This window comes from Atractosteus spatula, chromosome 9, assembly GCF_055471065.1.
Source record: "Atractosteus spatula isolate fAtrSpa1 chromosome 9, fAtrSpa1.hap1, whole genome shotgun sequence".
Classification (NCBI taxonomy): Eukaryota; Metazoa; Chordata; class Actinopteri; order Semionotiformes; family Lepisosteidae; genus Atractosteus; species Atractosteus spatula.
Genome location: NC_142714.1, coordinates 15261918 through 15277699, shown reverse-complemented (window position 1 = coordinate 15277699; position 15782 = coordinate 15261918). Strand labels below are relative to the sequence as shown.

The 15782-nt window shown below is 36.3% G+C and overlaps 1 protein-coding gene across 1 annotated transcript in view; it reads right to left on the bottom strand.

The window, feature by feature from the left end:
• The window catches only part of spred1 (sprouty related EVH1 domain containing 1), a 48204-nt gene that overhangs the window by 6260 nt on the left and 26162 nt on the right, over positions 1-15782 (bottom strand). The window contains exons 3-4 of the mRNA XM_088925984.1: positions 14934-15102; positions 10808-10857 (exon numbers count right to left, since the gene is read on the bottom strand). Coding sequence (XP_088782110.1) covers positions 10808-10857; positions 14934-15102 — 219 coding nt within the window. The remainder of the gene's footprint in view (positions 1-10807; positions 10858-14933; positions 15103-15782) is intronic.

Below are 15782 nucleotides of genomic sequence, written 5' to 3'. Positions count from 1 at the left end.
CAAGATTTAGATCTAAACAAATAAAGCACAGTGAATCACAACCATGCACGAGTCACGAACCATGTTGCTGTTAAGCTCAATATCAAGTGTGGGCTGGTATTCGACTGCTCATTACTGCACTCCACTGGGTAACTTGACTAACAGCACAGGAAGCTGTTTATACTTAGATAAGACGCAATGTTTTCTTATGATGACTGCACCACTCACTGCATGTTGCTGGCCATCAGCTCTTAGCTTTTGGTGTACGGACTGGTACATTTGGTCTTTCACGCAATGATTTCCTAACCCCCCTCCCCCTTTATGACCTTCACATCCGTGGCTCCAAGCCCTTCTGGAAAGAGGGGGCAGGCTTGCGATTTGGCCTTCCTTGTGATAACGCGTTCCAACCGAAATTCCGACCTACAGCAGATTGTAGTTAAAACCCCTGTTTTTCCGATTCACACACAGCATACGTTAACGGATCCAGCCTCCTCGCTGTTTATTCATCAGACGTGACAAAAAAAAAAAAGACTCGACAACAGAATGCTGAGTTTAACACCATGGAAGCACAAAGGTAAAAAAAAATCCTTTAATGGGTTTTGAAATATACGTTTAACCAAATGGATAGCTCACACACATGCAAGCAAGCACACACTAACACACACACACACGCATACCGCCCACGTTCAATCTCCTCTACCCACAGTGTGTGAAGTAGCCTGCTGGCACTGGTTAGTCTGCACCGTTTGTAAAGTAACCCACGCCAGCTTTTTAATGCACAACGGAAATCTGGTTTGCTCCCAGCTGCTGGTATAGTAATTACTGTCCTATGGTTGCTAAGAGATGCTTCCTTTGACTTTTTTTTTTCTGACTACTAAAACAGTTCTGTATGCTTGGCCAATAAGGACTGATGGGTAAAGTAATAAAACAGCTCCAGCTGTAGAAATGCAGCAGAAACTTAAAAGCCAGATGACAGCTGCAGGGAAAATGGGAACCAGACTGAGCTCTCCTCTTCAAAGCCTCCTTCTCCCTCTCTCGCGCCGTGATGGCTGAGCCACGGCAAGCGTGCTAAGGTTGAAGATTCTGGATACCGTCGACAAACTCCGTAGCAAATGGTCAAAACTCATCTTTTTGTTTCTATTGAAAAATCCGCCGGCCATTCTATGTCAACACATGAAAAATATTTCTAATATCAAGAAAAAGAGGCCCTTCTTTACCAAAGCTCAAATCTTGTGGCAACTACTGATCTTGGTTATCCAGGGCTCGCTGGCAGAGTAGGAGATCGTGATTTCTTTATCAGCTTCAGCCAAAAATTAGTGCAGGTTTTTGTGTGAAAAACAGAACACAAGAGAATGAAAGGTGAGCCAAAAAGTCAGCTCTTCTTTGTAATGTTTCAACTACATTTCATCATATCAGGATCATTTTATGTATATAAAAAGACCGCAATCTATTTGCATTTTTCTAGAATTACAAACCACATATGTACTGAACAGGTGAGAAACCACTAGGTACATGACTATGTAGACATGCAAAGTTTATATTTAGGTATGGCAAATTGCAAAGTAATACACGTCTTTTTAATTGAAACAATAACCATACAATGTAGGCTATTTTCTGTTGTGTTTATACTTTTGAACTTTCAGAAAGTGTAGACTACTGTATTTTCCACAAAACAACCACTGTTACTGATTGTGTTTAAAAAATCTGGGGGATGTTTATATTAAAAACACCCACTTGCTCTATTTAAAATGTACCTACAGTCACCGTTTATTCCGGGCTACTGCATGTCATGTTATTAGCCTGGATAGAATATTACATGTGAAAACAAAAGCTCCACCCCTTCTTCTCTAATCCAGGAAGATCTAACAAGGCTAACGGTACAGTGGCTATGGGCAGCCTCTCTCAGGAAGAAACAAAAAGAGTACCTACTAGATAGAGCTGCTTCATCTAAAAGCAGCTGTTGCCTGGCTCTCACATAATTGTACTGTAGCTCTCATCCATCTGTTTCTTGTTGCTAGGGAGTTTCCTCTAGTACTGTACGTATAAATAAAAAGAGCACTTTAAAAATCTTACTTTCCTGTATGAACAGAGATCTCATGGTGGTGCTAGATGGCTTAACAGGATCTTTTAGCTAGTCCCCCTGCTTCATATAAACCCTTGGGATGAAGTTTTAAGCAAAGGCAGCCCTATAGCTGTTAAAATGGCTGCACCCACAGCAGCAAAGATGAAAAACAGAACATTTCCCAGAAGCACTCACCCTCCTGGTAGCTCTATTCCCACAAGACATTACCCTGTTTTTTCAGCACCTCCAACAAGTAGAGATTTACCTATGGTTTAGGCGGTACACTCCAATTTGTATAAGCTAAAGAGCCTTTGCGTCTTCCTGTCATTTATTTATAAGTAACTTTTTTCTAAAGTGGAAAAAAACACACCAAAATCACCTATTTATGGCTATGTAAATACCCTAAAATCCAGAAAGCACGGTACATGACCCTATTAAGATACAAACATTAGCTCTTTTCAAAATGTTTTACTTGCGGGTTCCATTATAGGGATTTACAGTTTCTTGCATAATTCTAAGTGACATCACATCATAAATACAACCAGCAGTGGACATTTACAGAACAACACCTGTCTGCAATTTTTCCCGTTATCTTTCTGAGCCTATATTATATAAATATAAATATTTTGAAAACAGGAATGGAAGTAGAGTGAAGGGAGAAGTGGTGGCTTGTGATCTGAAAGACGGGCACGATGCGAGAGGGAATTTGTGGTCTGGGTGTAGCCTGACGGAAGAGTGTGGTCAGGTATCACAGGGGAGGGAAGTGGGTGCAGGGCCCCGTCGGTCAGGAAGTGGCTGATAGAGTAGAACTTGGCTCCAGAATTCTTAAATACATCAAATCTGCTGAATTAAAAAGGCAAAGATAAACTGAAGGCAAGATGTTTTCGGGATCCAGAAGAAAAACAACGTACACCACCAGAATAGGTATTCACTGAAAAACAAAGGTATTGTATATTCTGTTACTTTTTGCAGTCCTGGAAGGAGTACAAATTAAAACAAAAATTCAGGACAGTTCCTCAAAACAAGAGAGATTAACACTATCCTGGTCTCTAGACACAAAGACATAACAGTCCCCACCACCCATGGCTTTTCCAGGCTTCTGTTTTTATAGGATAATTACTATAAAAACAATTTCCGTTTCCATAGATATCAATGATTAAGGCATGGTTTATTCTGTATTAAACATTCCAGCAACTGGAAGAATCAAATAGTTGCATCAGGTTCTGGAATGGCTACCTTAACCCTTTGTCAACAGTTCTAAATAAAAGTTAAATACTTTAATAATAAACGTTTGCATAAAGAAGCTACCCTACAGCTTTGCAGCTCTTTCTATTTTGTTAAGGGGTGGCTAGCTCTGGACATTGACGGCGAAGGAGATGTTATGGTCTACACATCTTGAGACAGCACCACAGAAATCCTCAAGGTTGCAGGACACAGAGAATGATGAAGAATCAAAATTAATACTAACTGATGTTCATGCCATTTGAGATAAACCTCCACAACTTTCTATGTCAAATGACAAACTCATGCCATGTGATACTAACAGCACGGCTGGACAGCATTCAGACAAAATCTGACGAGAATGCTTGACAAAAAGTGGAAACATTTTGCGCTTCACACCCAGAAAAGGGCAACGGATTACAAACGTTTCTCACTATGGAAGCGAGAAAGTGAGGTGTTTTTTGGGGGGGAATTAATTTAAAAATGTATTAGGCTACTGTTTTAAAATGTACTAAAGCTAGTTTTTTTAAAGTTTTAAATATAATACTCAGTAGTCTACCATACTCTTGAGGAGGGAGCATTTTGAATGTAAGGTTAACATTTGATATGTGCTATTTTCTTAAAGTTTACCAAACCTAACAGAAACTGTAAATTCTACAATTAACAGATAACCCTGCCAAAGCATTTTACCTTTCAGCAATAATGACTTGGAAAACAAACCCTTTTCCGACGACGTTTTTTAAATTCTCAACTTAGTATACAATCTGGTTAAGACAATTGTACCTCTAAACATCACAATTAAGCACCACAACACTTCTTGCCCCTTAATTACAATTAAAAAAAACCTTTTCTTTAGACTTCAAGGAAATGATTTTCAATCACAACTTTCAGATTAAAATTCTCAAAATAAATATAGCAAAAAAAGTAACAAAACCCTTACCCACTGAAGCACAACAAATACGTATGGCACATTCATAATGGATCGCTAACAAAGCAAAACTACCATAACTATTTTGACTCTCCTCAAACCTATATTTTCTTTCATAAAATACTGGCCATCCTTAAGAGTGATTAAATATCTATTCGCAAAGGAAAGGAAGACATTTGCAACAGTGCAGGGGGGTTACTTTCAGAAAGGCATGTGCTGGGTGACACTGAATTGTGGCAATCTAAATAATACAGCACTACCTCATTGATCAAATAAGTTTCAGCCAAAGCCTGGCATGTCCCACTCCACTCCTGGATAAGAAGAGCCTCTACAGTTCCCAAAGATCAAAAGTTTTTCCAGAGGCAGATGTTACAGTCAGGGGCCAAGCGCATCACATGTGCAGTCTGAACTGTGCTGGTGGGCAAAGCTTGCCAGAAAAGCACTGGGAAGTTCTGATGCTCCAGGCATTAAAAGCACATTCTAACCACATGCTTTGTGATTTTAGGAGTACTGCAGGACCTTGTACCACAAATATACTTTATTAGCATGTTAAACACAAAAGAAGCAAATACTTCAATCCTTCATCTCAAGATGACAGTATAGGTAACTTCCATTTTAACTTCAAGACTTGATTAAGCACAGCTAAATCAAGACGTACGGTAATATTCAAAGAATACCACTGAAATTAAAAAAAGTTATCTAGCACCCTTCTCAAAACCTAAAATTATACAGCAAATGTACAGGCAACACGATTAACAAGATTTTTTAACTACAAGAGTGGTTTATTTTCAAAATCCTCATTAAGACCTATTTGGAACTGCTAGCTATGACTGATTTCTTACTGATCACTACCTTAGATATCACTGATGTTTGCTCAACCTTGTCTTCTAACACCTCTTGTGTTTTAAAAACGTTAAATATACAAGACATTTAGTGATGCAGCTAAAAGTTTGAGAAGTTCAAGGAATAATCCTTGATTAAAGGGAAAAGATTTGAAAAAAAACGGTTTTCTGATATTCCTCAACCAAGAAATTCCAGCTAAGCGATGGATCCAAACTGACAACACACCAATGTTTTTTTGACTGAAATCCTAAATACCGAAGACTCAGTAATCTTGAATTTCCACAAAACTGACAACAATAGTTGACATTGATAAATTTAACACTTATTTAACAAAGTATTTTATCCTGTGACTCCAAGTTTGGCCCACAGGTGTTCAGTAAATATTAATTTCTGGCTTGGAATTTTTTTTCCCCCAACTGGTTTCAAAAGCAGTTAATAAAATTGTAAATGTTTGTATAACAGACATTTTTTCCCAGAGTATTTTCATATTACAATTATTTAGAAACTGCCCGTTTGCTGCAAATGTTTTAGAGTCTCATGCATGGTCATATGTTACTTGTGCATAACATTTTGCATACCATACGTAGTGGGAGAGCGTTTTCAAAAGGAGCTGGATAAGAAAACTAAGTTGGGGTACAAATAAACCATTGCAAGTGACATTGATGCCTACATTTTACTAAAGTTAAAGAACAGTTTACCTGATAGGCCAAAACTTGTTGCTGTGATAAAGAAGTACAATATTAGAAGGCATTACAAAAGCCAAAATTGGTTGTTAGTGAAAAGACTTAATCATTTAGTCTCTTTACTGTGCATGTTTTAATCCGCTTAGTATTGAATATTAATAAGGAATTTTACAACTAAAGGGAAATTTTAGTAGCTGAGCATAAAAAGAAGAGGAGCATAATGCGTCTGATGGTCATAAACTATATAAATTTAGGAACATAAACGTATTATGTAAACTGTATATGGCTGGTATTGGTAATTTATAAAGAAAAAATACACACTAGTATTCCACTTTCTTCCTAAACATTTTAAGCATCAAAGTTATCAACCTTTCAAGAAATAGTGATTCAACATATGTGAGACATCTTAGGACACTTCTGGAAACAACAAGTGTTTCACTGGACATTTTGATTTCTAAGGAGCCGTGTAAAAGAGAAAGAGGTTTTTGATCACCTTTGAAAAAAGAGTATCTGATACAGCTCAGCCTTTTACTTTCTTAATGGCATTAATAACAAATTATAAGTGACCAGAATTGACTGGGATGTAAAACCTCAAGGGTCATACAACAGGATCTGATTTATCTGAATATGGTACATAAGTGACAGCATATATGTTTCCCAAACGATAGCATGGGAAAAGATGCCTGACTGAGGGGATTGACCTATTATTTTAGTCAAAATGTAGAGGGAAATGGTGGAATCGTCCTAAAAAAATCGCTATCATCTTTTTTAATTATTCATTCATTTTTTAAAAAATAATTATAGTTATGTAAATTTTTCATCTGTAATTTACTTAATCTGTTTCAGAAAGCTCGAGACGGGTTTTCATATTTTAATAAAATAAGTTTGTCAAATGTGCAACCTACCTGTACGTACTTAGCTACATCGATACACTGTGCTTATACTTGAGTGACACAAGGGCTAATATATACCATTCCATAGGAATGCATGCTATGAACCTAAATGACCAATTGTATTAAAATAAGTTATATCTTTAGCAAATAGGGAGGTAGGAGGATGTGCCTGATTTTGGACCACTGCTAATTTTGTAAGCACAGGAAAGGATGATAACAGAAAAATATTTAAGCACTGTTCTAGGTTAATTACTTTGAGAAAAATACACCAAGCATCTCTGTGTGTTTCACTGCAATGCGCATGAAATAACTTTTTAACTTCTGAGACAGACTCCTTTTAAGGGGAAACAGGGAAAAATTTCTTCAACAGCGCCACATTCACCAACAGAACAACTGATCGAAAATGAATACCTCACAAAAATCAAGTATTATGTCATGGCTGAAAGGAATAGACTCCAAGCGTTCCGACGCCAGCTCCGATGAGAACGAGGAGGATTATACATCGGCCTCCGAAACTAGCTCTGCTGCTGAACCTGACACAGACAGCACACTGCTAGTGTTAGCAATGTCGGAAAACAGTTACAAGGCGGTACGATCCAAATTATCCAAGGGCTCAGTGCTATTTTTATTATATGTGTGTGAATGTGTGTGCGTGCGCTCATGTTGAGATTTTCTTTGGTTCCTATGAGATGACTTGTAGGTGGTACTCGGGTGCTTTGGTTTGATCAGGGGTGGTACTTGGTCCAAAACGTTTGAGAACCACCGGTTTAGAGCAACAGTGGAGAAACTCAATGCAGAATATGCAAGGGTGCTTTACCACCAGGATATTCGGTGGTTAAATCAAATTGTATTCCTAAAGCTATTTTTTTACCTCCAAGTTAAAATAAAACAGTTCATGGAAAAGAGAATTTAAAAGCTACTGTGAGACAAGAAATTACTTTGGGATATTCCTTTCCTGGACAACAATGACCAGTCTACCCAGTTGTCTGAATGTGCAATTACTGGGTAAAGAACATCTCATTTATTAACTGCATGGCGGCATTAAGGCATTTGAACAAAGACTGTTGTTCCTTAAGCTGCTTCTAATCTTGTTCATCTGCAAAACCTTAAAAAAGTAAGTTTAGGTAAAAACAGGGAAGCGTGTGAAACATCTGCAATATATGCAGCATTCATTACAAAGCTGTTGCTAGAATTTCAAAGCCTTAGTTTAGCTTTTCAGGTTTCTAAAACTTTAATTTTTTCACACCCATTTACTTGCAAAGCAGATAATGTACCAGAACTGCAAATGCAGCTCAATGAATTTCAATGGAGCACTGTTCCCCTCTGAGATTTCTACAAGTACAAGTACAAGAAAAATATACAGGGATAACAAAGCCTGAACAAAGGATGCTCACACTTTTTGGAAAAGATAACGTTTGTTAACAGTTTTATAAAACTGAACAAGTCTCAACTTGGAGGGAATTTGAGGTGACCCCGCATACAGAATTTGTTGTGGTTGTCCTGTAAGTCAGCCAAATCACTGCAGACATGAAGAAAATGAGATCAAATATCTAAATTTCATACATCTAACTGAAAGGTATGTATCAATGTTAGCTATATATAAGCATGCAGTAAACAAGAATTATACTACTAACAGAAATACTAAGAAAAAACATATTTTGTAATGACTGAAGAGGAAAATCTATAGTTTAAGCACTATTTAATACTTTTGAATGGCCTAGTCAGAGCCCCGACCTACATCCCATCGTAAAATCTTTGGAATGACTTGAAAGGGGCAGTCCATCAACGGTCACCATGCAGTTTGACTGAGCTTGAACAATTCTGTAAGGACGAAAGGGCAAATATTCCTGCAAAGTTGGTAGAGATGCATCCAAACAGACTCAAGCCTGTAATTCAAGCAAAGGGTGCTTCCACAAAGTATTAACTCAGGGGGTGTTCTCTTATCCAACCCAGGTATTCTACTTTTTTTCTAGAAATTTTGCTTTTTTTTCACATGGATGCTGCAATGTACAATTTATAAATAAAACTAGAAAAAGTCTGATTTTATTTGTCTTCTTTTTGGGCTTTAGGGCAACAAAGGTGAACATTTTAATAGGGGGTGGTGACTTTCTATACCCACTGTATGTGAACCATAGGGCTCATTCCACATACTGAATGGAAAAAATAGATGACACTGTAAAGGGGAACATTCAGTTTTGCAACCATTTATTCTTCACAACTGAGCCTGCAATTACATTATAAATATCATTATCAGTGAACATAGAAATAACATTGAGGTATGTACATTTAAAGCACGACAGCACAAGGCATCACCTTTTTTATAGTACAACTACATTGTCTGTAAGTAGCTACAAAATGTGCATTAGACTGATTTCTTATCCAGCTCTGTGATGACTTTAATCCAGGTAGATGCTGCACATTGGTGGTGGTGGAGGGGAGTCCCCATTACCTGTAGAGCGCTTTGAGTGGAGTGTCCAGAAAAGTGCTATATAAGTGTAAGCAATTATTATTATTATTAATCTATTACAACATACAAGGAATTATGCCTTTTTTGCAGAATGTGTAAATACCTACATAGACACTGAAATATTTGAATAAAATACAAATAACTGTACCAATGTGTTTAATTGAGGGCAAATGTTGAAATAAAGGCAACCTTTTTGATTATTATTACATATGTGCCCAAGCCCTATAAATCTTACAGTGATGATAAGGTTCCTTCTATAACACTTCAAGCTATGTTATGAATAAAATGTAATTTTATAAATTATATAAAATATAAAATGTGTGCATGTGTATATGCATTCCTATATAAAATACACCATTCAGAACATCCTTCCTGCTGAAAGCGAACCTACTTTTGACAATGCGTAAATCACAGGGCTGTTTTTTTAATCAGGCTAGCATAAACTGGGCTTCCCAAGCCAAACAAAGAACTAGTCAGTCAAGGACTAGCCTGAAGCCACAGAACAGAGATAGCTCTTTAAAAAAAATACCTAAATGCATGACTCATCCTTCCTTTCCCTGGGGTTAGTAAGATGAGAGGTAGTTCTCAAACTGTCAATAAAGTGTATTTTGTGGCTTGATATTCATGCCAATACACCTGCCTGGAAACGACTCATTACCTGCCAAAGACATGTAAAGTATAGACCCCGTGATCACCTTGCATACATTCCTTAAAAACCACAGGTAAGTCTGAGAGAGTGAACAGATCAGGTAGGTCTCAATTACAAGCTTCAGAGCACATAACCAGCTGATATTTAATGCAAACTGTAAAGAAATTAAATAGTATTTGTACTGCAGCTCATTTAAACTTTTAAAAATAAAGCCACAGTATTCCAAAATAACGTTCATTCACACAAAAAAAACTGCCTTTTAATTCAGCTTCCTTGGGGATTTTTTTTTTAACATCAACACAACAGGACCAAAAATCACAAATTAACAGTGCTGAGGTAACGAAAAACTAGATTCTAAAATAAAAGCTATCAAAAACATTGCATTCACTAAACGTGTTTCATAGGATATGAGTCTAGGAGTGAGACAATAACTAATATCCAGATTAATCATTGACCACACCCATCAGTGTTTTTTCCATCATATGAACCTTCAACAGACTCTCCAGTTCTAGGTTGTTAGACATTTCTTCTTACCTTTCCACAACAGACAATTTTTAACTCCATCTCTTGAAATGTATGTGGTTCACTGGTTAGAAATATCTGACCCTATAAAAATGTCAGTTGAGATGAATCTTTGACCATTTTGTTTAAAAAAGGCTGTCATTACTAAACCATAATGTTTGGGGTCTTGTGAAATGTAGGTCTTTTACCAATCAAGCAAAAAAGATTGGTGTTTAGCTGTATCCTATGGATTGGACTACTGCATCATCAGACTACATAAATTCATTTGCTAGGTCGTCTTCTTTAAAAGCTTTAATTGACAGACTGGACAAATTTAGTGGACCGCAATGTTGAGTCAGTAATATTGTCAGTCAATACCTACTAGTGCAGCACAGCTCTCTATCAAACACCAGTTAAAACAAGTTGAATATTAAACACATCTTCCTAAGCAGTAGTTCAATGTTTCTAAGTGTTGAAATAAAGCTGCATGTAGTGTCCAAATGCTCTGTTTCATTTAAAGAAAAAACCACAAACACCAACCAAACTGCTATTAAATATAAAAACAATGTGATTTGACTTACTTGTACTCCATCTTCTGGAACCTCTGGTTCGCTGTAAGATGATGGGCAACCTAGAATAAACATAAAGGATTCAGAGACATTTTGCTCACCACACCCTTGTAAATATTCCTGACATTTCAGTAAACATTCCGAAGTAAACTAGTAACTTGTCGTATTAAACTTGAATAGTTCAGGTGGGTAGCTGCGTCAGCATGCGTAGGCTGCAAAGGAACAAGTAATAGGTTTATTCCATGCTGAAGAAAAGAAGAAAGAAAACATTTCGGCATCATTTCATATGGCATAAACATATCTTTTAGGTATGTTCTACTATTCTGTATCAGAGCTATAGTTTGCATAGTATATTTTCCACACTAGGATTCTGGTCTCAGAAAAAAGTTCCACTAAGTAGTTTAAGAAGTTTGAGATGGTGTGAAAAGCAACTGTTCTTGCCCAGTCTGTGGAAGTTCAGAAAAGAACATTCTACAATCTAACACTACAGGGACTTGAATTCACTTAGCTTTTTAATCTGTAAAAATACAGAGTTTAAAAAAAAGATTCAGTTTAGTCCATATTCAATAAGGTTCAAATAAAAGGTGAAAAGCACTACCTTTTAAGTAATAGTAGAGCTCAACTATCTAGTATTACAATCATTTTAAGATTTAAAATATTTAAAACTTCTGTTTCTTCTGAGAATGTCAAACTTCTTTCTGTACATGAATCATACCAAGCGTTGAATATATTCTTAACGAATCAAAACTAATCACACCTACAACACTGCAAACTGTCCTTGAACATGTCTCCAATGTATTTGGTTTTTCTTTTTTATTTTGACTCATTTCAGCCTTTTGTCCAGCTGCTTAATGCCTCAGTTAAACTGCAGGCAGCACATATAGCTGTGTCAGCTGAGACTGAATGACGTAAGGGTAGTGTACCTAGTAGCCATGGTAACAGGGAACTGCAAAGTTGATACTGCAGCCCACAAAGCAATGCACAGGAATACAAAGAATTTTGTACATCATTTGACATTACTGCGCAATTCAGCCATGAAACCTAAGGTGGAGCATTTCAGCTACAGGTCTTTCATGTTTATTATTCCTTAGAAAAAAAAAACTTTTACCTAATTTCTAGAGCATACAATATACAGAATAGATTGATCTGCATTTTAAATTTTCCAGGAACATAGCCAACTCTGAAATAATCATTACAAAGCACTGTGATTTACAGCAACCCCATTCCAACTTGACCATTAAAACAAAACTTTCCATACTATTGAATGTTCTAGTCCCTGGGGTTCAAAGTATTAAAAGATGCACGCGCATTACATAACATTGCAGGCAATGGTAATCTGCCAAACAGTCTCCCTGGTAATTACATGCATGTTACCTTTGGCATTTTACTAAAAAACCTTATCAGCACATCAAAAACCTGCTGTGTCAAACTCAATGCAGGGCTGTGAATGGCTTCTACAGGAAGCCAGTATCTTATTCATGCTTAGAGTGATAAGATAAACAGAGGGGCTGGTACAGGTCAGTACAAAGAGAACCAGTTCATGGAATGCCAAGTAATAAAGATTATATCTAGAAAAGGTTCAAAAACATTTAGGCTATTTTACAAATTATACAAATGACAGGAACAGTAATCAATGCATGTTTACCAACAAAACATGAAAGTATCCTAAATCTAATAGAAGCTTCGTACAGCATTGAAAATTGGTCAAAGTACTAACCTAAAATAATTAAAAATGCTGAAAACAATGGTCAACCTTTGATTTCTGATGCCATGCGAAAACTCTAAACCTGGTAAGCAAACATTTACAACCAAATCTATATATATATTCTGTAGTTTGTAGGAGGCAACTGAGCAACATATGTTATTTTGATTCTTTTACATTATTGGAATGGATGAAAGTCCTTTCCCTCTTCGGGACACAATTTTATTATGAGAGCTTCACAGGAAACTCAAAGCACAAAACAACAGCACATCTAATCAACATAAATAAAATGAAAGTACAGTAAAATCAGGGGTAAAACATACTTAAAATCTTTAGTGAAGAGATAGGTCTTAGCAAGATTTTAGAATGTCAACAGTGGTTTTACAGATGCTTCATCTAGAGCTAAATTCTGTGAATGCAATAAATTCCTAAAATAACCTGAAGTTGGACCATTCAGTGCCTTACTTGTGACCTAGGGAACCTTTAAAGTCCCCTCTAAATTTCAAAGAGATCTAGCGCATGCAATTGACAGAGAACAAAAGTCATGCCAATGCACATTACTGTTACTTAGCAGAAGAGCAAGGACAAAGAAAGGCTGATTAGATAACCCATTAGAAAGAGCAGAAAAATTAAGGACTCAGAATAATCTTGATTAAATAAAGTAATGTATCAATACTTAACCATCACCTAGGCAAAGTGAAGCGCTTGACAGAGCATTGTGGCACAGTTGTAAAAAGATGTTCTTGTGATATTCCTAGCAATTCAAATGGCAGGTAACACCCAGGGTTTTAACTTTAATGAAGTGTTGATTTAAAAAACTACACTGAAGTCACCAGCTTTGCAAAGTGATATGGGGAGCCGATAAGCAAAATTTTTTTTGCCACAGTTATATCAAGTTCAGTTCCTTTTATGATATCAAACATACAGCTGGAAAAAAAGGTAGAAACTGCAGTAATAATATCCAGTTTGGACTGCAAATAATTCTGTACATCTGCATAGTACTGAAACCCAAATATCAATGATGGCCAATAATAATAAGTATTAAAGGTCCCAGCACAGAATCCTGTTGAGCATCATCAGATGTAAAACAGTCAATTAACTAATCAACTATATATTAACATATATAAAGAATCATATATAACAAGTATATTACATAGGCTCTGACTCTCTCGTGACTCTATATTGGAAAATTGATGGATGCATAATATATAAGTGAATATATAATATATTCACATTTGGTAACCAAACAGGAGCCAAACCAACACTAATAAGTGCCAGTTATCCCTAGAAATTGTTCCATGTAATCCTACAGGATGCTGTAATTGACCATATCAAATGTTGCACTTGCATCTAGAAGGATAACTTTAGTGACAAAGAATTAGAAACCATCAGTAAATATTTTAACAAGGGTTGTTCCAGTCCAGCCAGTTAGGGTTTGGATGGAGTACTGTCTCCACCTAAAACCCTCACTGAACATGTTCAAAGGGTTAATTAGATAAGATGGTAATTGATACTGAACTGTCCACATGTTTTTGCAAGAAAATCTTGAAATAGGACACTAGTTAAGTACTCAGGGGGTACAGACCGGTTATGATAGCACAAGTGTTTCATCATACAGGAACAAGACCAACTTTTCTGGGATTCATTAGAAAGACAAAAAGCATAGAAGCTAGCTTTGAGTAGAGGTCCAAGGATTCAAGACAGTACAAAATAATTACAAAGAATTACAAAATAACCATTCTGGTTTTAAATAATAAAAACAAAAAGATGTTTTATAAAAGTTTATTACTTGAAATAAAATGTGGGTTCTTGTCTGTGCAGTAACTTAGCATAAACATTTTTAAAAACAAAAATAGTAAAAAATGACTTTTTTTTTACAAGATACTGCAAAGATAAGTTTACCAATTTTACTTGGTAAACATTAAAGCAATTAACATACTTTGAGGATGTCTACTGAATCTTCAATGATTAAGACAAATCTTAATCATGTCATACTTATTTTTTATTAAATTGTGTTCTATAAATAAGTGCTAATTTAATTTACAATTTGACAGTCAAGAACACAACCGACTCTATAAAATGACAAAATTATAACAAACCCCACAAACCTATTTTTAAACTACTGCGGGAGGGTCTACTTAGCCACACCTTCTGCTATGACAAAGCTCTTTCACAGCAGAGCATTTTTCATCACTGTGGCAGAAAATAAAGTACACTGATAAAAGTCATAAGACACTTTTAAACGAGCTATGTATAACTGTACTTAATTTACAGTGGGGAAACATACCTTTATATACAATTTATAAGTATATACTGCTCGAAATGCAAACAGCATTATATCCGTCCCCACACTTTTTTCAGTGTCTGACAACTGCTGTAGTATTTGAGTAGTTTAAATAAAGTTTGTAGCCAATCTGTTTTAAACCAAAAAAATACCTTGGTTGATGTCCTCGATGGCTCGACGAATACCTCTGTCAAACGCTCTTGCATCAGCAGGACTCTGGAAAGTCAGCCCAAACTTCTTCTCATTGATTCTCCAGTGGTGAAATATTGGGTTAACCTTGTTGTACACCAGCTCCTTCTTCAAAACACACTCCAAGACAACCTGAAGGCCAAAAGTACTTAATTACTATTCAAATAAAATTCAGATGATCAATGACTTGTAAATGTTGGGTGACATGTTCAAAGCAGTGCCCCGATAATCATTAAACATGAATAAAAAAGCCCGTTAATAAAAAAGTGAAAACACAAGGATCACGGACAGCCTTTTAGAAAAAGGCGACTTTTCCCAGCAGTAGAACTCGAGCACTCAAACGAGAAAAAACACCTCCTAACAAACAAAAAAAACGTATCGAGTAAAAGAACAGCAACATACATCCATCTATGTAAGCTTGGAATAAGTTTGGTCGTCCTGGGAATCTTTCCTATTGGCAAAATCTACATCCATGTAGTCTGTTCAGCAGTAAGTTTTATAAAACCCATTATTAAATCAGTCCATCTGACTTAACTCCAGGACAGCTCCTTAACAGATTAAATGAAATAAGAGACGGGCATTATGGGCTTTGTGCTGTTTGCAAAGCAATTGAATGTATCCTGTGTGGCTATTTGTACTAGTGAAAATAAGACTTCTATATTGAATAACAATGCAAAAATGAGCCCTACAATGCAAATGGGGCCTATTTAGGGATTTAAATATATAGAGTATTCATCTGCACAATTCTGACACTGCCAGTTATTTTAAAAACAAACACAATTTTCCAAACTTTTCAAGTAATGTGCAATTCA